At 36.1% G+C, this 25,503-nt stretch overlaps 4 protein-coding genes and 3 non-coding genes across 28 annotated transcripts; 5 read left to right on the top strand and 2 right to left on the bottom strand.

The window, feature by feature from the left end:
- Positions 1-1,040: 1,040 nt before the first annotated feature.
- Positions 1,041-10,190, top strand: LOC123011751. The gene is made up of 12 exons (XM_044409365.1): positions 1,041-1,351; positions 5,858-5,900; positions 5,953-6,120; positions 6,454-6,610; positions 6,759-6,842; positions 8,291-8,424; positions 8,553-8,689; positions 8,822-8,976; positions 9,024-9,102; positions 9,163-9,325; positions 9,377-9,566; positions 9,620-10,190. The coding sequence occupies exons 1-12, from the start codon at positions 1,335-1,337 to the stop codon at positions 9,811-9,813; spliced, it is 1,521 nt and encodes a 506-aa protein (XP_044265300.1). The 5' UTR covers positions 1,041-1,334; the 3' UTR covers positions 9,814-10,190.
- On the bottom strand, positions 4,651-4,863 carry LOC123012264. Its single transcript, XR_006413205.1, has one exon. It is a non-coding gene; the product is annotated as a small nucleolar RNA U3 (small nucleolar RNA).
- On the top strand, positions 5,151-5,222 carry Trnat-ugu. The gene has a single exon. It is a non-coding gene; the product is annotated as a tRNA-Thr (tRNA).
- Trnak-uuu lies at positions 8,449-8,521 on the top strand. Its single transcript has one exon. It is a non-coding gene; the product is annotated as a tRNA-Lys (tRNA).
- A 34-nt stretch (positions 10,191-10,224) lies between the features above and the next one.
- On the top strand, positions 10,225-11,166 carry LOC123011753 (vacuolar protein sorting-associated protein 28 homolog). The gene is made up of 4 exons (XM_044409367.1): positions 10,225-10,353; positions 10,404-10,660; positions 10,710-10,811; positions 10,858-11,166. Exons 1-4 carry the CDS (start codon positions 10,338-10,340, stop codon positions 11,122-11,124), a joined length of 642 nt encoding a protein of 213 aa, XP_044265302.1. The 5' UTR covers positions 10,225-10,337; the 3' UTR covers positions 11,125-11,166.
- LOC123011752 (non-structural maintenance of chromosomes element 1 homolog) lies at positions 10,686-12,229 on the bottom strand. The gene is made up of 3 exons (XM_044409366.1): positions 11,894-12,229; positions 11,393-11,847; positions 10,686-11,339 (listed from the first exon to the last, which is right to left on the bottom strand). The coding sequence occupies exons 1-3, from the start codon at positions 12,000-12,002 to the stop codon at positions 11,163-11,165; spliced, it is 741 nt and encodes a 246-aa protein (XP_044265301.1). The 5' UTR covers positions 12,003-12,229; the 3' UTR covers positions 10,686-11,162.
- Positions 12,230-12,239: 10 nt separating this feature from the next.
- LOC123011748 (inositol hexakisphosphate and diphosphoinositol-pentakisphosphate kinase) lies at positions 12,240-24,278 on the top strand. Of its 22 annotated transcripts, none has more exons than XM_044409360.1 (21): positions 12,240-12,453; positions 12,515-12,623; positions 13,424-13,621; positions 13,669-13,900; positions 13,950-14,104; positions 14,236-14,355; positions 14,945-15,135; positions 15,185-15,466; positions 15,514-15,788; positions 15,838-15,978; positions 16,518-16,752; positions 16,807-17,015; positions 17,976-18,454; positions 18,508-18,753; positions 18,809-19,011; positions 20,012-20,178; positions 21,260-22,264; positions 22,325-22,549; positions 22,602-22,719; positions 22,953-23,107; positions 23,152-24,278. In XM_044409360.1, exons 2-21 carry the CDS (start codon positions 12,546-12,548, stop codon positions 24,210-24,212), a joined length of 5,775 nt encoding a protein of 1,924 aa, XP_044265295.1. In that variant the 5' UTR covers positions 12,240-12,453; positions 12,515-12,545; the 3' UTR covers positions 24,213-24,278. The 22 variants fall into 22 exon arrangements, with proteins under 22 accessions (XP_044265295.1, XP_044265279.1, XP_044265280.1 ...); XM_044409344.1 differs by having other exon boundaries at positions 12,515-13,340; XM_044409345.1 differs by adding an exon at positions 13,191-13,340 and having other exon boundaries at positions 12,240-12,623.
- The last annotated feature ends 1,225 nt before the right edge of the window (positions 24,279-25,503 follow it).

Here is a 25,503-nt window from a genome sequence, read left to right as displayed (position 1 = left end):
TCGGAACGGTACTTGTTGTCGGTAATTCCCGACCATCTAATCCGGCAGCCTTTATTTTTTCCTAACAAAACTACAAAAACTTCTGCAACTCATTCCCCACGAACACAATGCACAAAAGATTATTATTTAACCACTAAACTGATCGAAACAAAAACTGTGTCTCGACTTCATTTAATTCTTTCTGACGCTTATTGAAACGTGAATAAAATGTGCAACAAGTAATTACGATTAAAAAAAATGATGTTTCAACGATCCGTTTGCTCTGAATCTCGTGAAATTAGCCGGAATCGACTTTTTACAACATTTGGCCGTGATTGCAAATTATTGTTTTTTTGTTGTTTACTCTTAAGCGATGCTTGTTAGTGCATTTGAGTCTCTTTAATCGTTTTGTTAACAGGCAGCTGAAGAAAATTTCAATCAGTTTTCTGCTTGTCTATTCTAAAATGGTTCTATGAAAACTGTGAGAAATAGCGGTTTTTTTAATTTTGACGACGAGGCAATTGGAAATTGCCAGGCCTTTCTAAATAATACTCATTTTTCATTGAAGATAACAAATTGTATTCTTTAGAATTCTTTAGCAAAATGAAGCATGAAATAGTTTTCGAATTTGCGTTGAAACAAACGTAGATCTCATTTCAGAGCAACAAAAACGTGATACGAAATACATCAGAACAAAATTTTTTGGTTTAACTTCTTCTTATTTAATTAAATTATTATTAAAAATTATGAAAAACATTAATAAAGGGTAGGGGTATAGCTAGCATTTTTGCGAGGAGAGATCTAGACATTCCTATCTAATAGTTTGTATCGGTGGTATTCAGCATGGATAATTGCAAAGATCGCAGGATAAATCTCTGCTGACGCTAAAGATCTCATCATCAAGCACAATATATCAAAAAGTGTTGCTCGTCCTAGCGAAGGTAATGTCTAGGCCACGAAAGAAACCGAAAAAATAGCAAAAGCTGAAGACGTTTTGTGGAAGGGGTAGAATATGTATCTCAGTGCAATTTAGAAATTCACTACAACTGTTGAAGATTTCGCGCAAGAACTACTCTATAACAGTTTCTTTACGATAGTTGAGTACCCAACATCACGGCGCATCCTCACCATCGGTGTCAGTTTCTTCAGCAAGTGTCGCGCGTACAATAATTGCGCGAAAAAATGTGGAATATCCGACGAAATTAAATTATAAAAAATTATCGGAACTTTGATCTCGGCTAAATTACATGTTGTGTATTAGTGTTGAAAGAGGATACTGCAAGAGGAAGCTTTAAAAACATTTTGTAATTTGCAACCAATGTTTTACTGATTCAACTAATTCAAAATAAAACGACATGGATTTTGTTACGAGGTGAGGGCTTAATTAGACTTACTTTCGTTTCATTATTTATTCAGATTTATGCGGACGAAATCAAAAAGTGTAGCACAAGGAAAGTGAAAATGGAAATATCGTTTATATCTTTACTCATTACAATTTTATTAATTAAATCATCAAATCAGAATTACACTTGGAAAAGTGGGTAACCATTCACGGTTTATGTTTTGCTCCGGTCATTTTCAATTAGAATCACTGCAGGTAATTCTTCGCAACTCGTGTAATAGTAAACGGCGTCAAAATGAGAGTAACGCCATTATTTAAAAAAATATATATATGTTAAATTACGACACAAACATTCTTATTTTTATTTGTTTTTATACAGGGCGTCCTAAAAGCAAACCGCCAGTGATACAAAACGTCATTTAGAGAAAAAAAGTTTAAATACATTTTTATCTATTTTCATTCGTTGAAGAGTTACAGCTTAGCAAAAAGTAACAAAGAATTTTGTCAAGTCTCATTCAATTGAAGCAGTGGAAGGCACTTTAAGCAATTTTTGTCTATTATGTCTTAATTCTTAATTTTTTTCCAATTAAAGTTTTTTTTATTTCATAAAGAAATCGTTTTAAAACTCATGTTTATGTTTATGTCACATCAGTTAGTTAAATGAGACTTGGAACTAAGCATTTGTTTCATAAATGTCATCGATTTGCTTTTGGGACACTCAAGTATATCCACCATAATCTCAAATCTACTCTAATGCTCTATTTGCGTAATTTACATTTCATTCTAAAAGGGCCAACGTTATCAATAATTTAATACATGTGGAAAAGTCTTAAATTAACAGACCGTTAAAATTTGTAAAGAATTACATTTTAGACAATGAAATAACAAACACTCTTTAAACTAGATTACTTGACATTTTACTATTTTTAAAATGAGTTCATTTTTTTAAATAGTTTCGATAAATTCCTACCAATTATGTAGTACCTATGTATATACGAATGGGTACATAGTTATAATTAAACAAGGATTTTGATTCTTTTTAATGTTGTCATGTTATCAAAGACTGATGCGAGTATAGTTTTTGCTACATCAGTTTATTAGGTATTTATTTGATAATTTTCAACAATCTGAGAAAAATTAAATAATCTTTTTAAATAAATGTAGAAAATCCTCATAATACATTGTTTTCCTCGTTAATAATTTTATTTAATTTTTTACTGTGTTGAACACGAAAAGGTGAACATACTGTCATTGTGTTTATTCGCACATTCACGTGCAGTTTAATACGAAAATAATATGATGCAAATACGGTGTGAAGAAATTCCAGACTGTATTAAAAAAACTACCGTAGCTCTAAATAGTTAAAATGTCTTTGTAGTAAAACAGCAAAAAATAAAACTGTAATGTTATTTGCCCAATCTTTGTTACCTCTGTTTCTCAACAATTTCTACACCTGCAAGTTCTTTAACTCATTTTTATTTTTCATAGTTTTTCATCTAATTAGTTTAATTATGTAGAAGTCGTGATTTTTTACGTATTTTTACGTAAACGATGCCTAACTCTGTATAGAAGAAAAACTGCCACAACTAAAAGTAAATTCACACAACATTTACAGTAGAACCTCTATTCATAATCAGAACTAATTATTGCAAAAGACTATTTAGATTTGCAATTTTTCAGATCATCGAATTAACTTTTTTACAATTAAAACAAAATATACAGAGTGAATATAAAGTATGGAATCAAGGTTTTTTTATCATTTGTCTCCAGAAAATTTTTGAAAAAATTAAATATAAAGTAGATAGTAGTATGTAATTCTTAGATCACAACCTTCATGAAAAAAATGGTTTTGTAGTGGGTTACCATTAAAAAAAAATAAAAAAATTGCAGAACTTAAAAACAAAAGAAAATTTTGAAAACTCATGTTCTTGATAAATCATCACATTTTTATAGTACTTTATCATTCATCAATTAGTTTTTCCAAAAAATAAATAGTTTAAACAACAAACGTTTGGTTCCATACTTTTTATTCACCTGGTATGTATTTTTTTAAAGGAAGAGTAAAACCAAATATGTATAAAAATGCATACTTTTATTGTATGTGAATTTATTGACGAATAAAGAATGAAGTAATTTTTTGTATAAGTTTAACTGCCCCAGCCTCTTGGAACAGATAGGTAGTTTTCTGATATTATGATATTAACAAGTTTGGTTAGTAAAAAGAAACAAGCATAATATAATTTATAAAAGTGGGGATAATTATTATCTTTGTTCAGATTAAAGAGGTTTAACTGTAATTGCAATTAAATTTTAATTAGGCAACTTACTGGTTCAAAATTTAATTCGCTTTCTGTAAAATGGCTAAAAAACTAAAATATACGAAACAATAAAACGAACACATCAATAACCATTAAAGAAGATTCAAATAAGCGTTTCACGCATCGATTAGATTTTTATAGTATTCAAATCAAATTATATTTTAAGAGAGAAATATTTCAGACATAAATTTATAATGATTTGAAATGTCGGGTCCTAATGCAAAATAAATTAAACGACATCGTGATTTTGTTATGAATACAAAGCTCGGCATTGCAAAAATGTAGCCAACATGACTAAGTACTTTATAAATCAAGCCGTAACATTATCGGTTGAATCGAATTCATTCATATTTTGTGACTGGTGCTTATGCTTATCTCACTATACCAAACGTGTATGTCATTCAAGTCTGAATCTTATTTTAAAAATTGACTTTTTATTAAATAAATATCAATTTTGGATTCTAAATTATCTTTATTCCTAAATTTGTTTTTGATTGATTCAATTTTGTGAAAATTATAATTAGGTAATAATAATCATAATTATCATTTATAATGTATCAATATTTTAACACTTTAATAAATAATAGTCGTACCTCAGTTATTGATGTTCACCCTATTGCAGTTACATATAAAAGAATTCAATTTAATCTCATAGGTTTATAGAAGCCGAATTAAATATTTAATTGCAATTAAATTTAATTCGTTAGGTGATTGTTGAATTTTGATGAACAATCAAACAGATTTCAGGATTTTGAAGTTAATTGCGATTAGGATTAACTTAATTTTGATTTAATTTCACTTTCTGTAAAACTCACCCATTTTATAAAATAAATGTCATGTTAAAATTAAAGTGTGTATTAACTTTGAATATTACACAATCAATTTACAATTTTTTTAAGTAAAGTTTAACTTTATTATTGAAACATTTAGGGGCGTTTTACAGAAGGTGTTATAACAAAAACTGTAAAACCAGACAATTGTGTATAAAATTTTGAATTGAAATAAAAAGAAACCACTCAGACTGTCCTGAATCCTTGACATGAGCAAAAGAGCTCATGCGAACGATCATCGATGACTTGAGCCAGGTTGATAAAACCTGACACAAATCTGCCTCACGCTCAGGATTCAGGACTGTCCCTCATCATCGTGGTTGCGTCAACTCTACGTTTGAGTGTAGAGTATGTGAAGATATACTACAGAAATGATCCTGTGAAGTATGATCTTGACCTCCTATACAAAGCCAATCCTTCTTATACAACACAAAACCAGGAATGTTCGTGAGTGTCAACTGACAGCGACATCTACTTAGATAACACTCTAGTAATTATCACAACGAGAAAAAAAGTTGTTACTACATAATGTTATAACTTCCATCCTATTTTTTAATTAAAAAAAACTCATTTCATACGTAATTAAGTTGTAATTGTACTCTTATGCAACTGCAAAATGTGTAAAAATGAACAGAGAATGGCTTTCGCTTATATTCGGTTGACTTTACGAAATTATGCGAAGCCTCTTTAGCTCAGTGGCAGAGCACTGGTCTTGTAAACCAGGGGTCGTGAGTTCAATCCTCACAGGAGGCAAATTGGTTCTCAATCACACAAAACATTTTTTTTCAATTTTTATTAAACATTCCCATTTCATGAAGATGGTGAAAAATGATCTCCGTGTGAAACGATCTAGAAAAATTAATTAACAATGACCCTGAAATGAGATATTGTGTAGTATTTTGTGCAATCCATTTCCAAGGACTGTCTAAAGAAACTAAATTACAAAATGCTGTAAGCGAGAGTGAATCTGCTTTGATGGATAGTTAATTCGTGTCGCAAATGAATTAATTAAGCGCTAAACGAAATCTTTTACTCCAGCAAATTGATAACATCAGACTAAATAAATAAGAGTCGCGAATAATTTTTCACTCGAGTGCCCACCCTTCCAAATTGTTGAGTCAATAATTTCCAAAAACAGATGCGTTTAAAACGGTTATTTCAAGGTTACAACCGCGCAAATATTTCGTGTTATCCTAGTGCTGTATTTTTGCGAAAAAAACTGCGTAAACTGGTGTAAGATCACCGCATGGAACTGGAAGCCGTTAAAATCACGCTTGACTGTTACACCTCCAAGTCCCATTAACACCAAGCAAAAACGTAATTGTCTCATTTAACGTGTCTATGTTACCGAAAATTACTGTTAAGATACAGTTTTCACTTTTGTTTAGGTGGCGACCCCTTCTCATCCTAGGTTTGGCGCTTTTCCACACGGTGAGTTGGGTCAATCATCAGTTGATTGGATGCAAAAATGTGCTATTTTCAGTGTCGATGTGATGAAACCACAGAAGTAGAATATAGTGTTAGTAGTAGTACTAGTGTCGAACATGCGAAAAATAGCACAGAGAGTTTTCCGGAGTCGGCCGCCTTGGTGGACCAAAACGCCAACCACACAAGAGAAGCCCTCACTCGCGATGCCAGCGACCACGAATCAGTAAGCCCCCAACTTTTTAAAATTCAAAGATGTATCCGATACGTCAGAAATGAAACATCGCCTTTATCTTTCATAATAGCCTTGCGCAATGTCAATTTAGTACATGGGTTTCGATGTAAAGCCCGAGATTTTTCATTGTGCTCCAAGGAAAGTGATGAAGAACCGATTTCGGTGATGGAAAAACGATGCACTACTCGAAATTCAGCTTGCGTGTCGCATATGTAAATCGCGCGGTTTTGCTCTATTTCAATAATAATCCTTTAAAGTCTTTCTGTGTCAGTCATGATCCTCCAAATCGGGGTTTGTGGGATTCCATGTCATTTCAATTTCCAGGTGGTTTTCATTGGTGACACGGCCGGTTATGTCCCGATACCCAATCTGAGGACTCGGGACTTCCCCTCGGCTCCAGACGACGTCGACTGGCATCATCCGGTCGAAAGCTGGGATAGGGAATATCGACGTTTCCGGTTTAACACAACGAGGGTCCAACGTAAGTTTTCGCCAATATTTGATCTCGATACCGAAAGTGTTTCCTGTGTGAAGTTTACGTAAGCTGTTCCGGTCAGCTTGGAGGGAAAGTGACCGTCAGCGATTTTACGATAACGAATCCCTCGTCCTACTTTAGCAATTTTTTACAGACATCGAAGCCGAATGCCAGGATGATTATATGAAAATCAGGATAGGGTTCAATGGGACCTTCACAGGGTTGGTCTACTCTGCAGGTAAGAAACTCAATCAAGTAGCCAGCTGTCACTTAAAATATTAAAAATTACTCATTTGTTATGATAGTTCGTCGAGTGAATCAATCACAGACACATGTAATGACTAACAACAAGTGAGTGAGAAAACTAATGCATTTTTCATTCAGACATGTTTTCCAAAAAGCTTGATTAGAGTAAAAAAGAAAAAAAACTACAAAATCAACATTTTTAAATTCCAAATTTATAATTTATACAAAAACTCAGCTCTTATACAGGCTGCGCCAGAACTCGCGCCCCAGAAAAAAGTGCCATATAAGATGAGATACCAGGAACATGGAAAAAATGTTAAAAAAAATTATCTATAAAAATTTCGAAGTTATGAGGGTTTAACGTTTGTACTTTGACTCTATTTATTTCTGTTGGAAAAATAATTTTCCAAGTTTTTTTGCTATAGGCTATTAAAAGAGGAAATAAGGAAGCTGTATCCTAAATTGTAACTCTGTTCAATGTTATTTGTGGCTTTTATTGGCAAGATTTTTGTCCCTTTACTAAATAATTCTAAAAAAAACATATACAAGATCATCAGTATCATTAAATAGTTATAAAAAAATGTCCAATGTCAAAAAATATATGTCAAAATTTTTTGACAGATAGAATTTTTTAAACATTTTTTTCATGTTCCTGGTATCTAACTTTACTTGAAAATTTTCTCTGAGACGCGAGTTCTGGCGCACCCTGTATACAATATTTCTTTAAACTAGATAATTGCCCATGTTCGAGTAGCATACGCACTGTCTAAGTGACAATATTGGACAATGTTGGCAAACCTTAAACTTGGTTACTTTTGAGTTGTTGCACTGCATGACTGAAGCAGGAATCTATTGAGAAAAAATACTGTTACAATTAATTAGAGTGCAATCACGGATGTCACCGCATTTGAAATTTTTGCATTTTGTGAAAAAGCGAACCAAACTGTAAACATGCCTGTCAAATTCTTGATTTTATGCGAGCATTGAGGTATTCCCACGACAAATAAAGCGTCAAGATCAAGCGATCGAACAGCCTTGCGGTTTTGTATAACAGGTTGGCAAGCTTAAAATTAATTTTGGCTAACAAAACGGTATCCAAATTAAGAGATTAGACAATTCGTTGTAGCTTCAACAATTCACCGCTTATCTAATTACATGTCTTTTTGACAACAGAATTGTTACAACTTGGTGAAAAAGTGCAGAAAGCACGGATTTTGATCACCAGTTAGCGTGTAATGCGACTTTTTTCGAAACATTAAAATAATTTAGAGCACTGTTATTTGGATTTGGCTTGCATTTTGCACTTGTGGTTATGGTCATGCCAAAATCACGTCACCAAAACAAAGATTTTAGATTAATGGTAATTTTTTGAAACTTGATCATTAGTTTCGCATTATTTTTGTTAGTCACTGTACACTGTATTGATTATTCGATTTCTAGGCTATGCTTACGACCCGGATTGCATGTACATAAATGGCACAGGCCGAGATTATTACGAATTTTATATTCAACTCAACCGTTGCGGAACTTTGGGAAAAAACACTCATAATGAAGATAATCGGAAAACTCCTACGGTAAGTGACGCGTCACTGTCAACAGCCCGGGTAGCTCAGTCGGTAGAGCATTGGACTTTTAATCCAAGGGTCCAGGGTTCAAGTCCCTGCTCGGGCGGCCAATTTTTTTACATTTATTTTTGTTACAGAAAAATTTTATGTGGAATACTGTGACGGTCCAGTACAATCCATTGATTGAGGAAGAATACGACGAACATTTCAAAGTAACATGTGAATATGGCTACGATTTTTGGAAAACAGTTACATTTCCGTTTCTAGACGTTGAGTAAGCACATTTTAAATGGGAATTTAATAGTGTCGTTTATAAAAAAGTAAACAATAATATTTTGAGTAAATTTGGACCGTTATCTGCAATGTCACACGATCTGTATCGCGTTTACAAGTTTTTTCGTTGCAGAGTGGCGACTGGAAATCCGGTAGTGTTCACTCTCACACCTCCGGAATGCTACATGGAAATCCGGTATGGTTACGGAACCAGCGGTAATAGAGTCACCGGTCCGGTCCGGGTGGGTGATCCTTTGACCCTCATCATTTACATGCGTAGCAAATATGGTGAGATTTGAACCTTCAAGCTTCACAATCTTATTCATTTCTTTCAGACGGGTTTGATATCGTCGTAAACGACTGTTTTGCGCACAACGGGGGCCATAAGAAAATCCAGCTCATCGACGAATACGGGTATGTGGTGTGATAATCGCAACGCTCCAATAAATGATGTCTCAATCGGAATATTTACAGATGTCCGGTCGACGATAAACTGATTTCGCGATTTCGGGGTTCGTGGTCAGAGACCGGAGTTTACGAAACGCAGGTTTTCGCTTACATGAAGACGTTCCGGTTTACCGGATCTCCGGCACTTTACATAGAGTGCGATGTCAGAATGTGTCACGGCAGATGTCCGGTAGGCAATAAAATTATTACAAAAATAAATTTTACTCTTGCCCAATTTTAGAGCCAACCGTGTCATTGGAGAAACGTGAAAAATAATGTCAGGAAGCGTTCAGTGGATTCAGCTCCTCAAACCACCACTTTGCCGGCAAACATTGCCCCCTTATCAGAAAATGTGAATCTGTTCCAGTCTCTGCGGGTGCTACAAGAGGGGGAATCGGATGAAAATAGAAACGTCACCCTTACTCGCTACGGTAATTGGAGGAAACCCCAATTTCTGTATTTTTCATTAATTTCTGCTTTCTAGAAGTGGACCCAAACAGTGTTTGTCTGAAAACCGGCTGGTTCTCTGCTCTTCTAGCACTGGGAGGGGGCGCAATGTGTCTTTTGGGGGGCGCCCTTTTAGCCACGTGTACACGAATGAGACGAGTTGCCATAGACAAAGTATTAGCAGGGTCCCAGTTTAATGGTTACATGAACCACAAGGGCAGTATTAACTAATTCTAAACATGGACTAATATTTACAGTGCAATTATTAAAAAAAGCTTTATTTTTATAACGCTATATTTATGAGCAACAGTGAGTGATTATGAAACGTATTATTAAATTAAGTAACTAATAAATAAAAAACACTCATTAATTTATTTTACCTAAGGATTAGCAAACAAGCACTAGAATAATGTATTTTAGAAAAAAGTTTCTTTTAGTTTTAGAATACGATAAAATACACATCCATGGAGGATTAGTTTAAAAAATGAGTAAACTTCTTCTTCTGCATGTGTATTGTTAAGTGTGCGTTACAATGCAAAACATGTATCGTACACTTTAAAAACTGTAAATAAACACTTTAGTTTTAGTCCTCAATAAACTTTTGGAAATTTTGAATAATTTATTTTTCCCGCCTTGAATCGCTGTCAAATGTCAAACAAACGTCAAAGTGACAAGACGAAAATGACAACCATTGTTCTGTAATCAATAAAAATAGTTCCACAATAATAATAAAACACACAAATAATCAATTAAAAATGTCGGTTAATCAAGGTTGGTTAAATTAAAAACAGTTTCTTGGGTTATTCACTGGTAAATTGCAGAAAATCGTCCGGAATTGTATGAAGAAGTAAAATTGTTTCACAATGCTCGTGAAAGAGAAAAATACGACAATCTAGCTGATTTGTTTGCGGTAATCAACACATTACAGCAATTAGAGAAAGCCTACATACGAGATTGTGTAACTCCGAAGGAATATACAGGGGCCTGTAGCAAACTCTTGGTGCAATACAAAGCTGCTTTTAGGCAAGTCAAAGGAGATGAGTTTCCTACAGTTGATGCATTTGTTCGCAAATACCGAGTGCGTTCATTCTTTTGCCTTGTTAATTAAACTAATTGGGTTATTTTAGTTGGACTGTCCAGCTGCTTTAGAAAGGATAAAGGAGGATAGACCTATTACTATCAAAGACGATAAGGGTAACACAAGTAAATGTATTGCTGATATTGTTTCTGTAAGTCTTTGTTGTTATTTTATCTTGCCTAAAATACTATTTTTAGTTGTTTATAACCATCATGGATAAGTTGAGATTAGACATAAAAGCGATGGATGACTTGCATCCAGAATTGAGAGATCTGGTCGACACTATGAACAGATTGAGTATTTTACCGTCTGATTTTGAAGGGAAAGAAAAGGTTACAGAGTGGCTCAACACCTTAAACAACATGCAAGCGTCAGATGAATTGTCAGATTCTCAAATAAGACAATTACTTTTTGATTTGGAAAGTTCTTACGCCGCTTTTAATAAGCTTCTACACAATTCATAAATGTAACCCACATTTTTATAATAAAATAGGCTTAAGAATCAACTGCTTGATCCTGGCCTTTCGCTGGGTCCTTCATCAGAATCTACGTCCATGCTAGTGTTGGTATTTGCTTCTTCCCAATCAGCTTTACAAGAGGGACATCTACACTGATTTTGGAGATATTTTTGAATGCAGAAGGCATGAAAAGTATTCTCACAAGACCCACAATTCTTACCCTGAAAATTGTACAGTTTAGTGTCTGAAGTTAGCGCTTTTCAATAAAACTTGCCACAAAAACCAACTCTGAACACAAACTGCAAGTGCAGTTCTCGGTGTTCGTCCTCAAGTATGTTGTAAATTCTAAAATAGTCCTAGCACCCAAATAGACAAACTGTTGCTTTTTTACAAAGTACCCTCCCTTGATCCACTTTATTAGCGCTTTTTCGCCACTTTCGCGAGACAAAGTTCCCACTAAAGTTGAAGTGATGTTAATGCAGCGAGGATACAGCACTTGATGATTCTCTGAAGTGATAATTTCTTGCATTATGGCATGGAAATATTCCAATTCCACTGGCGAAAATCCTAGTTGGTGCTTACTTAACTCGTCATTTTTTGTATTTATCCAGATAAAGACATTTTCACCTGTTACCTCACAAATTGAAGTGGCTATTTTAAAATACTGGAGGCCTATTGCTCTATTAATTTCAATTATCAACGATTTTAAATGAATTAATTGGTTTTGTTCTGAAATTATGGAAATAAGAGACTGCTGAAATAAAAAATAAATTACCTGGACTAATTTCACTGAAAAACTTCAAAGCCTTATCTACAGTCACTAAACCATTAGTCAACATGAACTGAATAAAAAATTTATGTCTTTTACTCAAAGAATGAGCCATTTTTTAGTATTTCCGGAAAAACATAAACATAACCTCACTTGTTAAAATTGCGCCAAAATGCAAAACGTACAACAAAAAACTTAAACTATTACTTTCTCAGTTAAATGCTAAGTAAGGTTCAGTTAAGAGATTAGTTAATCACTTTTTATAATTAAAATTACAATTTTATAATTATAATTTTTTTCCACAAATTTTGACGACTGTCAATTGTCATATGTCAAATAACTGTCACTGAGTTGTCAAAAGTTATGTTTTGTTGGTTTGGTGGAAGTTCTATGAATAACTTTTTTCATGAATAATTTTGTGACGATAATTGAATGCATCTCAAAAAAGGTTTATTTTGGGAACATTTACGTAACTGATTAGTGATTTGTACGCAAATATTGCAAAAGCGATATCTGGGCCAATCAATACTTCTTGACCTGCCCAAAGCATTTTAGCAGTAATAACAGTGAGGAAACTCTTGTAAAAAATAAAGAATTGCAGATTCGTGAATGGCCGTCCACTTCCAGATAAGTCCCAGAGGAATGTTTCAGTTAAACCATGTCTTATACTGAACTGGAGCATGGTTATCAGGGTCTTCGAAAAGCAGCAAGACCCACTCAGTTTTACGTTGGAGCGGTGAGTTTATGTTAATTTTACGAGCAAGCGTTGCTAGAATTTGGTATAACGCACAATTTTTATTTAGTCGTTTCTTTGGTTTCCATGAATTGTGAGCAAATTAAGACGTTCCGGGGGCAGATTATTCCTTCTGTTCTTGTTGAGGATGTCGACAGCCCACTGCTTACAACCTCTTTTTGGGTATTATTTTGCATGCACTGGCTTAACATCACACATTGCCCGCTTTTGTTGCTACTAAATCTTGCCCTAACACAGCATAAGCTGCTTTATTGTGTAAATATTTGTCTCACAATTACAACATTGAGGCGCTCTTTTTGATCAAAGGTTGGGGACCGTTTCCTTATCAAATAATTACGATTTAATTGATCGTGAAATGTGGCCAAACACCTTTATCGCGATTACAAGTGATTTCAAGAGCAGATAAATATTTGTTGCAAAACATTTCACTCAATTTATTAGTTTCATGTAACCTTGGATGAATTGTTTGCTAAATTAATTTCAGCACCACGTACTAGTTAACACTCACTTAGTTTGATAACATAGTAATGGAACCTTTGTGGTTTGTAGAATAGTTAATGGCTTTTAAATGTGATGAGTAAAAAAATGGAGTGGACTTGGTTAAAAGATTGGTGGCGTTTGAAGCGATGGAGAAAAAATAAAACCAACAGTGAAGATAGTGTTTGCTTTTGCGACGAATGTTTACAAGAAGCCGAAAATGTAATCATTTTATGGCTAAATTAACACCGTTTTTCGTAGCACACCACAAACGACGAAAACAGCACTGAATTTGGTGTTTCTAGGGGGACCTAGAGCTATGCGATCCGGGCGATCCGTCCCTAAGCCCCCAAGAATTGGACGATGGGGGCAAAGTCGTCATAGTCGGGGTTTGTGCCATGGCGAAAAAGTCACAAAGCAAGCCAATGAAGGAAATTTTAACTCGGTTACAAGAATTTGAATACATTAAAGTGACTGTTTTTCCCGAAGAGATTATTTTACAAGTACGACTGTTTTTATTATCTTCAAATCGGTAAAGTTGCTGTTTTAGAAACCTGTTGAAGAGTGGCCTGTTTGCGATTGTTTAATATCATTTCATTCCAAAGGTTTTCCCCTAGAAAAGGCCATCCAATATGCCCAATTACATAATCCTTACGTCATTAACAATTTACACATGCAATACGATATTCAAGATCGGAGAAAAGTTTACGCGATTTTGCAAAACGAAGGTATCGAAATACCACGTTATGCCGTTTTGGATAGGGATAGTTCAGATCCAAAACGTAAGTTTGGCTGTGATGTGGGATAGTTTTTGGGGCACAGTTATTTTAGATCATGAATTAGTAGAATCCGAGGACCATGTCGAAGTCAATGGAGTTGTCTTCAATAAGCCCTTCGTGGAAAAGCCAGTCTCGGCCGAGGACCACAACATTTACATTTATTACCCCACATCTGCTGGCGGTGGCAGTCAGAGACTATTCCGAAAGGTAGTTATCCGATTCTTTCATTTGCTTTAAGATTTTTTTCATGTCTCTTAGGTGTGTGTGTGTGTTTTGTTTTATGTATTTTTCAGACTAAGTGTAGCAGGTGTGCGCAAATAACTTGTAATTAATTTAAGCGTTTGTATTATTCCCAGATCGGCAGCAGGAGTAGCGTTTATTCACCGGAATCCAGGGTACGCAAGACTGGTAGTTTTATTTATGAAGACTTCATGCCGACGGACGGCACTGACGTTAAAGTGAGTTCTATTGCGTTGTGATCTAGACACATTAACAAACCGAAAAGTCCCAAATGAAACAGCGGAAAATTGTGTGACTAAAATCAGGAATTCCGCACTGGCCTAGTGTGAAATGCGTTTGCATTGACAGTAGTTAAGGCTTTAATTGTGTTTTAAATGAAATAAATGGAGTGGAAAAGGGTTACTTGTGTACTACTAACTGAAACGACAAGTACTGTATATTGTCTAATGTTCTGGATTTCCCTAGGAAATAAAAGTAAAAGTCGTTAACTACCAATTTCCAAACTAACCACTTACGGTCTAGACATCAACTAATTCGCCCTTTATCACCTCCATTTGTCCGTTTTATTTTTAATAAATAAGTAATGGGTGTGTAAATAAAAATGAACAAAATATCGCTTTGCTAAATCAACTGTTACAATAAAAAAATCGAGTCTTTTTTGCGATTAATAGTTAAGTGTTTCAAAAGGCGAGCAATTTTTCAAGATCAACCAGACTTATTTTTAATAAAAAGTAATATTGGCCCGAATGACTCATTACTTTTTATTGAAAATACCTCCTGCTTTTTCTTACTCCCCCATTTGTGAAGGTCTACACTGTGGGCCCCGACTATGCCCACGCTGAAGCCCGCAAGTCGCCGGCCCTCGACGGCAAGGTCGAGCGCGACCGCGAAGGCAAAGAAATCCGCTACCCAGTGATACTCAGCAACGCCGAAAAACTGATTTCTCGAAAAGTGTGTCTAGCTTTTAAGCAAGCCGTTTGTGGTTTCGATCTCTTGAGGTAAAGTCCCCCCACGTCAGCTCAACCCCTCCAAAATTGTGATTTTCAGAGCCAACGGCAAATCGTTCGTGTGTGATGTGAACGGTTTCAGTTTTGTCAAAAACTCAAACAAGTACTACGACGACTGTGCCAAAATATTGGGAAACATGATCCTGCGAGAGCTTGCCCCCACTTTGCATATCCCGTGGTCGGTGCCGTTCCAGTTGGACGACCCCCCGATTGTCCCCACGACCTTCGGGAAGATGATGGAGTTGCGGTGTGTGGTGGCTGTGATAAGACACGGCGATCGGACACCTAAACAAAAAATGAAAGTTGAAGTTAGGCATCCAAAGTAAGGGAAATATCGCAAAATTCGTTTGATTAATCGGTCAATTGAAGGTTTTTTGAAATTTTTGAAAAATACGATGGGTACAAGCATGGCCATGTCAAGCTCAAGCGCCCCAAACAATTGCAGGAGATTCTGGACACGGCGAGGTCGCTACTCGCTGAAATTCAGCAACACGAAGCTGACCCCGAAATCGAGGAAAAACAGGGGAAATTGGAGCAGTTGAAGGGGGTCCTGGAAATGTATGGACACTTTTCTGGGATTAATAGAAAAGTCCAGATGAAGTATCAACCGAAAGGCCGTCCCAGAGGCTCGAGTTCTGACGATGGTAAAAAAATAGTGATGTTGGTTTTCAAATTGAATTTTTGTTTTATCAGTAGATAAACCTGCCGAACCGTCATTGGTGTTGATCCTGAAATGGGGTGGTGAGTTGACTCCTGCTGGCAGGATCCAGGCCGAGGAGCTAGGAAGGATTTTCCGATGCATGTATCCGGGGGGACAAGGTAGACATTTAGCCGGTTCGTATACAGCTTCTTATTAACACTTAATTAGTTTTTAGCACAGAGCACTTTGATTTGCGTTTATTATTGATTTTATTCGTTTAGTTTTTATTTGCGAAGTCGTTTCTCTGTTTTTCGACGTTATTAGGTTAGTTTAAGTGTCAAAATACACCGCACCGTCTGTGTTGTTTTTGTGACAAATATTCAACTTTTGTTGTACTGTCAGGTTTTACCGATTTTATATTTAAGAGATAGGGTAAGTTCGTGTGTACTTGTTTTTGTTTTGGTATACGCTTAATTAATTTTTAACTACGGAAATTGAGGGACTTGGCTAACTGTGGTAATTATTAAATGTAGCAATTATTTTGAACTCAATTGATATTGAGCAAAAATTTTGTTACAAGTCCTTCATGCACAGTTCATCTTTCATAAAATATTCCAAGACATATCAACATCAACGATTCAATGCGTATAAATCACACCAAAACATTTGTTATTACAATGTTTTTTTTTTCAAATTTTTGTAAGGCAATGTCCTAAAGGTTGGATTTATTTAGGTGAATATGCCGGAGCCCAAGGCTTGGGTTTGCTACGCTTACATTCGACGTTTCGTCACGATTTAAAAATCTATGCTTCTGACGAAGGTCGTGTTCAAATGACTGCTGCAGCCTTTGCCAAAGGTCTGCTAGCTCTAGAAGGAGAACTGACACCGATTTTAGTACAAATGGTCAAGAGTGCAAATACTAACGGTTTATTAGACAACGATTGTGATAGTAGTAAATATCAAAACATGTAAGTTGGCTTAAATTATGAAAATAATTGATCTGAAAGAGGTAATGTATACAGGTGCAAGGCACGCCTTCATGAGCTAATGCAACTCGATCGGGATTTTACTCCTGAAGATAGAGAAAAAATCAATCCTTGTAATTCTTCAAGTATTACCGATGCTTTAGATTTTGTGAAAAATCCGGTCAAGTGTTGTAAACACGTGCATGAGTTGATAAAGTCGCTAATGGAGATAGTTCAAGTGAAGAAAGAGGATGCGAAAACAAAAGGTTGGTTCAATTATTTTTTCAATTACACTACTCTAAAAAATTAAAGGAACAAAAAATTTCCCTATATTTTTTTGTGATTTTTGAAAGGCTGTCGAAAAATGACCGTATCTAGAAAAAAACATTTTGAAGCTTTAAGTTTTGAAATCTTTTTTCTGTACCACGGTTATCATGCAATCCTAAGTAATAGCGCCAAGAAAAAGAAATTCAATTTTTTTTTTGTTGGTCCATGGACGTGGGTATTTTTTTTAATTTAGTTTTTTAAAACTTTGGGCAATCGCTCCGAGAAAATGGTTCGATGGATCGATTTGAAAGTTTACAGGACTATGGAGGTTACATTAAGATGTAAAAACACCTAAAAACATCAGTCTCCCTATCAATATTAGTGAATAAGCGGTAGATTTACTAAAACAACGCAAAAAATTGCTTTTTTCTCTTTTCTTTAAATCAATGTTGAGGATGAAAAATATATTTGCCAAAAAATTATAAAAGGAGATTATAAGACATTTATTACAGTTTTTGACACTACCGTTATATTCTGTGCGATTATTGGTTGCTGATATATCGATGATCAAAGACAAAAGGATCTTTTTTCATTTAAAGTAAGATATCTCAGCGACAAATTGACGTAAAGTGAATATGAAAAAAGCATATTAAACTTGAACAAACATCCGACCTATGTATTGACTTAACTAAAAAGAAATCCTCACGTCCGTAAAACAAAACAAAAATATTTGTTTTTTTTTCTCGAGCTATTACTTGTAATTGCGTTATAACTGTAGCACAGAAAAAAAATTGCCAAAAGATCTCAAAACTAGAAACTTAAAGCTTCTAAATGTTTTTTTTAATCTAGATACGACTATTTTTAGATGAATTACAGCCTTTCAAAAATCACCAAAAATTTAGGAAAATTATTTGTTCCTTAAATTTTTGGGGTAGTGTAGTTAATTGTGTTACTCGTAGATGCCATTTTATATCACGGTGAGACTTGGGAATTGATGGGGCGTCGATGGGGCAAAATCGAGAAAGATTTCTACACGAAAAATAAAATTTTCGATATAAGCAAAATCCCCGACATTTATGATTGCATCAAATACGATTTGCAACACAACCAACACACTTTACAATTCGAACAAGCTGAAGAACTGTACATTTATGCGAAATACTTGGCCGATATTGTGATACCTCAAGAGTACGGTTTGACAGCGCAAGAAAAATTGACTATCGGTCAGGGGATTTGCACTCCACTTTTGAAGAAAATCCGGGCTGATCTTCAACGCAATATTGAAGAATTGGGCGAAGAAACTGTCAATCGACTCAATCCGCGATACTCCCACGGCGTGTCAAGCCCCGGAAGACACGTCCGGACTCGGCTTTATTTCACCAGTGAAAGCCACGTTCACTCGCTCATTACGGTCTTACGCCATGGCGGTTTATTGGATGTAATAATTCATATGAAAAATGAAAATTGTGATTGTAATATTATTTTTTGAAGATTAAACGGGACGAGCAGTGGCGGCGTGCAATGGAATATGTATCAATGGTTTCCGAATTGAATTACATGTCTCAAGTTGTCGTCATGTTGTACGAAGACCCGACTAAAGATCCCTGTAGTGAGGAAAGATTCCACGTTGAATTGCATTTTAGTCCAGGGGTGAACTGTTGCGTCCAGAAAAATCTACCTCCGGGGCCTGGTTTTCGGCCACATTCGAGGAATGAATCAACGGCGAGTAAAAATCCTGTAATAGATATTTTTTCTTGTGGAGTTGTTGTATCTGACGAGGTTTTTAACACAGAGTTCAGATACTTCAGCCACTGCAACTCCTGATGATTCCAAGGGCCAATGCTCGGCCCGAATTGAGGAAGAAGAAGAACGGATTGAAGAAGAGAAGCCTGCGATTGTCGAAGCGCCTAGTGCTATGGAACTGTCTCCGGAAACGTCACCGGAAAAACCGTACTATCGACAGTACGTCAAGTCAAGTGATCCCATCCCAATAGGGTAATTATTATTACATGATGTTTTGTATATAGTCCAAAAAAAAATGCCAAGTAAAATATGATACCAGGAATATTAGAAAAATGTTAAAAAATTCTATGTATAAAAATTTCGAAGTTATGGGAGTTTCAATTTTACACTTTGCCTCTATTTATTTCTATTGGAAAAAATAATTTTCCAAGTTTTGTTGCTACAGGCTAATAGAAGAGGAAACAAGGAAGCTGTGTTCTAAATTGTAACTGTTTAATGTTATTTTTTGCTTTTATTAGCAAAATTTTTGTACTTTTCCTAAGTAATTATAAAAAAAACATACAGGCGCAGCCTACATACAAGATCATCAGTATCATTAAAAAATAGACATAAAATAAAATGTCAAATGTCAAAAAATAAATGTCAATTTTTTGACAGATAGAATGTTTTGAATATTTTTTCCATGTTTCTGGTCGTTTCTTATCTTACTTGAAATATTTCTCTGAGGCGCGAGTTCTGACACACCCTGTATTTATTAAATGTCGGTACTTTTCAAATATTGATTTTACTTATTTTTCTATTAATTTATTTTTGTTTGTAATGCTTTAAAAACCATGGATTTGAAACGATTTTAGCACTTTTGTTATAAATGTTGAAAATACTTTTCTGGTGCTTTTTAATTTGAGTAAAACACGACCAAATTGGAAAAATAATTTTACATCTCTTTTGCTACAGACTGTTAGAAGAGGAAACAAGAACGCTGTATCCTGAATTGTAACTATGTTTAACGTTATCTGTAGCTTTTATTGACAAAGTTTTTGTATCTTTACTGAATTATTATGAAAAAACATACACAAGATCATCGTTAACAATAGACATAAAATAATGTCAAAAATTGACAGATTGAATTTTCTAAACATTTTTTTAATGTTTCTGGTATCTTGTCTTACTTGTCATTTTTTTGGTCTATTTACAAAACACCCTGTATTAAAAAAATATTAAATAATGTAGTTGTTTTTTTTATTTTGTGTAGAAGTTCTCACACGGTAAGCGGTCATGAAGCAATGCATCTAGCCCAACGTTTGAACGAGGAATTGGCCCAACAGAGTAGCAGGAGCTACGGCATAAATCGAGCCATAAGTCCGGAACCAGAAGCCAGATCGAGGAGCTACGACCACAAAAGTCCGCAAAAAGGGAAAGGTGAGACGAGAGTGAAACCAGTTGTGGTGCTTCCCAGGTTAGCCGGGCGCTGAGCAGATTAAATTACGCCATTTTGATTGTGCTTTAATGCTGGGTTTGTGACGTAATTTAGTTTGAGGATCGGGTTTTGATGCACTGAAATGAGGATTCAGTGGTGTCTTATGTTTGGATTTAATCGCATGTCGGTCTTAACACGCTACTAATTTGTTTGGGCAGCTGAGAAACTGCATCAGAGTCTGGACGCTGTTAACAGCAAAGGTACGCAAGCCCAAGTCTCCCACCCCCCGCCGATAGTCTCCCAAGTTTTAGTTACTCTCGAATCCAATAATGTTTTGTTAAAAGTTTTCAGGATTATTCCAAACACACACGTGTTAAATTATCGATCGACTACATCAAACTTGATTTTGTTTCCGTGTCTTTTTTGCCTCCACATCTCTGCTTTGTCTGTTTTTTGGAACGGCGTAGGATTGTTCGGTAGAAAAGCACGCATCTTTACCGACACGTAATAATATTGTTACCTTGAGCACTTTACCGAACATTCTGTTTGTTGCTGGATGTGTCCGAAATTTCTTCACGCGGACTTTACAAAGTCGACTGTGGCGAAATTTCGGCTTGCCTTAGCATGAGCAAAGTCAAGTTGATGTGATAATTGAACTCATCTGTCTGGTAGAACCGTGCGACTGGTGTTTTCCATGTGACCGGAAGTACACCTTATTCTTAACATTTTTAACAAAATGGTATAGAGTTTGGTGCACTTCCGATATGCTCCCTTTATCGGCCACTTGTTTTCTTAATGTTCGGATTCATTTCATGCTCGCTTCGCTCTCTTTTTGCATGTCTCTTCTCTAACGGTATTGTAATTTTTTGGTTTGCGTGATTTTTGTGCAACTAAAAACAAGGGAATCTCTGTTTTGGCAGCGAATCTCTTGTTAATTGTAATGTTGGTGGTAGAAATTTACTGACTTGAATCTTTTTTTCTCTTCCAAACCCTATGCTTCGCTTCCTTTGTTTGTTTTAACGGTGATTCATTCAAACACATTTAACTCTTGCGATTGTTTGCTTTGTTTTAATTCGAACACAGAATCGCCCCATAACGATACAGACTCGTCTATAACACCCACAAATGTCCCTGTTACACCACCTATTGAGATTCCTGTACGTACCGTCGACCCAAACATACCACTAGACTCTTGTCCCTATTCGTTCAAACCGATTTCGCAAGACAAATCGGACCTTAGTCCGATTTCTGGATCGTTTGAAGCCGATTATAGAAGTGATTTAGATTCACCACTAACACTCAAATCCCCAGAAGAGACTCCAAAATCGCGCCCCGAGAGCGCTACCAACGAATTACCTTTAACTGAATTGAATTTAGCTCTCTTTACTTCGGAACAAGAAACTCTGAACTCGTCCAAAATGAGCACAAACGAGTTACCTCTTTCCGATATTAAATTGAGTAAACAAAACACAGTCGACAGTCAGTTAGACGATGTTTCTCTTGAAGTAAACTGGGAAGGTGATGATTCGGGTCAGACAAATGTCAAAAGTTTCACCCAAGAAAAGCGTCACCGGTCATTTTCCGACCCTAATATCCTAGATGGCGAAAAATTGTTTCTCTTAGAAAAGTACAGTGAGAGTCTTAATTGTGACGGTACGTCCAGGAGTCCCTCTTGTTTGACCCCTGGCGAGACTCCTCGTATCCCGTTCAGTTTTTACCCCCAGCACGCGCCCCCTTGTTCGCTGTGTTGTACGCCGTTCACCCGCTCCCCGTCGTACCTGTTGTCGTTCTTTTCTTCGCCCCCTCGCGCCTCTCGCTCACTATCTAACCCCAGTCCCGGCGTGTCTGTGAACCACCCGTGCATGTCCGATACAGAGTGCAACAACGCAACAGTCAGACGCCACCGTCACAGTATTGCCGGACAGATGAGCTATTACAAGATGCTAGGGTTCGGTTGTGGAGGACCTCTAGGTTTCAAGAAGTTGGCGGCGGGAAGCGGCAACTCCCTGTTCTCGACGGCGGTGATCTCTGGAAGCAGCAGCGCCCCGAATTTGCGAGACATGATCCCGAGCACGGCGAGTGCGTCTGGTGAGTGTCGCGATGCGAAAAGTCCCATTGCAAATTTTGTTCACGGGAGATTTCATACAGCTATTGAAGGTTTCGGAGGAGTGCCCCCCATTCGGCCCCTGGAGACGCTCCACAACGCGCTCTCGTTGAAACAAATCGACACGTTTCTGGAGCATATGACGGCGGCGCCGCTGTTTAGGACGCCGTCGTCGACGCCGCCGAAATACCCCTCTACGCCCTTGCCCACGCCCACCAATGGGGGGGCCACAGTGGCGGCCAACGTAAAATTGCAATCGCCCAGCAATAGTAAATGACCGGTTTGTATACGTCGGAGATTTAAAAAAAATAAGTTTTGTAGGTGTGGGGTGGAGCGGGCCGCCCAGTTTTGTCTCAAGTAGCGGGCCCTCGTCACCGGGGGCTTCCGAAAATTCCAAAGAGAGTAGCGAAATGTCGTCCAGTATCATCAGCAGTGATGGGTACTTAGCTAAATTCAATAAATAAATAAATAGCAAAATTCTTACTTCTTTTTTATTTTATTTATTTCACCATTCCTCGGTCTTATTGTGCATGGGCGTTTGTCAAGATTTGTTTCCCCAGGTAGTGTATTTTGTTGTGTGTAGAACTGTTTGCGTGTTCTTTACTTTTTTCTGCTTGAATTCTTTTTTCTGTTTTTCATTTCCGGTCATGTTGATTGGATTTTCTTATTTAGGATAAATGTCGACAATTTTACAAAAATTTTCCCAACGGCTCCTGGCTTGGATCAGGATTTGGGAAATGTTGGGATCTTGTTAGACCTCGACCGGGAGATTTCCGGATCGATGGAATTCTCAGAATATTACTCCCAACTTCATAGACCTCCACAAGGTAACTATTTATTGTAGTTTCACCATCAACTTGAGTGCTTGTAGGGGAAAGTGGGGACGTAACTCCGGTTTCCGGCGGGTCGGAAGTTGAATTTAACACAAATGATGCAACTGCGGGATCAACAGCAGATTGTGACGTCACAGTTACAGAAGATATTGATTCTTGTTTCTTAGGAGATGACGATGTTATCGATAAGAATCCGTTACCTGGTATGATAACAAGTTTGACAGAAAATAATTTAGTATGTCAAGGTATCACAACTCCTAAAGTAATTTCGCCACTGAACACCAACGTCAGTATTTACACAAATGTGCTACATCCGTCGAATTCAGACAGTTTTACTCTAAAACACATCGAAAATTCCGAGAGGTTGCAAACGTCCACCAATCGAATATTCAACGATTTCGACAAAGGCAAAGATTTGAAAAACTTGACCAAAAAATCAAACATCTACGACAAAGACATTCCAAGTTCAAGCAAAAACATATCCGGTTTAGGTTCCGACAAATGGTGCACAAGCAAAGAAAAATTCCTCGACAGTATCCCCCTAAAACCTGGAACTCCCGAGAAGAAGCCTGACCAGAAACCAAACCCGGGCACAGTTGTTGTGAAAGAGCACTACATAGAGCCCCCTAGAATGACCCGAGTTTCGAGGAGTTTCCACGGAAAGTCTCCCACCAGTAGCAGTTACCTCGACATATCAAACGCTGTTCCTCGACGGGCCAGCGAAGGAGTGCCCCTAACCAGTCGAAACCTAAATTTGCAACCTGAAACCTTAAAGCAAGACTTGCAAAACTCGGACAATAGCGCTAGACGAAAAAGTAAAATGAAAACGCCTCGTCCACAGTTCATTACGCAACTGTCCCAACCTTGTGGCAGCACATTGCAGTCCCCCAATGTAGTCTTAAGGAAAACTTCTCTTTGTGATGTAAGTGTGAGCAAAAAGAGGTTTACCACGACTTTGGTTGATGAAGCCGAACACGCCGCATCGGTGGGAATTAGTGTGAGGCCTGGAGGATGTGATAAACAAGAGGATGAGGACAGTGTGTCTAATAAAAAATTCTATTTTAGGAGTTTCAGTAGTGATAAAAATGATAATAAATAGGTGTTATATAATTTGGGATTGTTATTGGACTGAAGGTATTGTTCCAAATAAAGTTTTTTAACGTTTCTTTGTCTTTATTTTCCTCTTGAAACATGACATAGGCCTAAAAGCAAATTTCAATCTTCCACTCTAGCTTTATCTAGACAAAATAAGCTAACCCTAGATGTGGGTAGTGTGAAAACACAAAGAAAAAACACCCTTATTTGAGCTTTTATCAGTCGTAAACACATACAGTGAGTCACCATTTAATGTATTTGCACTATGTGACGTCTAATGTTACGTCCATTTGTGCATAGGGGATTACCCCTGCTAATAGTGTGGATTAATTTTATTACAGACAAAATGAATGACTTTTTAGGGTGCGCAGTTTAATTACAGAAAATTATATTCTTTAACTATATGTACTGTAATTAACGAAACTTATTTCGAAGGATCATAGTTATGAAATAAATAAAAGTTTTTTCATTCTAATGAGTGGTCATAAAATTCTCGTTTATTGATTTATGGGTGCTTGTCCGATCAACAAGGAAGATTCTTTAAAGAAACCTTTCCTTTTTGCTAATTCTGTAATCAACGGCAGACAATTTATTTATAAATTTACCGGAAATCCCACACAAAATTGTGCGGATCTTCATATCAAAAACGGAGAACAGTTCACAGTTCTAAGAAGGCTTAACAAAAATGAATTATTCAATTGTAAAAAAAATACATACAGGATAAACATAAAGTATAGAACCAAGCGTTTTTTTTAATCATTTACCTCCAGAAAGTAATAATTAATATAAATCAAAGTAATATAAAAAATGTGATCGTATTTTGAGAATGAATTTTTCTTGTTTTTGAGTTATGCGATCAAAATGGCACTTTATGTAAAAAAAAATTTAGATAAAAGTTAAATATAAAGTAGATAGATGTAATCCTTAGATCATAACCTTCATGAGAAAAATCGTTTTATAGTGGATTGCCATTTAAAAAAATTAATTTTTTTTGCAGAACTCAAAAACAAAAGAAAATTTCCAAAAATCTTATTGATAAAACGTCACATTTTTATAGTACTTTATCTTTATCATCAATTGTTTTTTTCCAAATAATAAATAGTCTAAGCAAAAAACGTTGGTTTTATACTTTTTATTCAGCTGAATGTAATCTCAAAAAATGTTAATAATAAGAACTACAAATTCAAATACTGGAACGGTATTGAAAAAATGAAAAAAACTATTTCAGAAAGTGTGCCGATGTTTTCGTAACAAATTAAAAATAGATTCACAAAACACTTAAAGTGTAACAATTT

The sequence above is a fragment of the Tribolium madens genome, unplaced genomic scaffold, assembly GCF_015345945.1.
Source record: "Tribolium madens isolate multiple individuals breed KSU strain unplaced genomic scaffold, Tmad_KSU_1.1 Scaffold_91;HRSCAF=231;Tcas5.2_LG7, whole genome shotgun sequence".
NCBI lineage: Eukaryota > Metazoa > Arthropoda > Insecta > Coleoptera > Tenebrionidae > Tribolium > Tribolium madens.
This window is presented reverse-complemented; position numbering and strand designations above follow the sequence as displayed.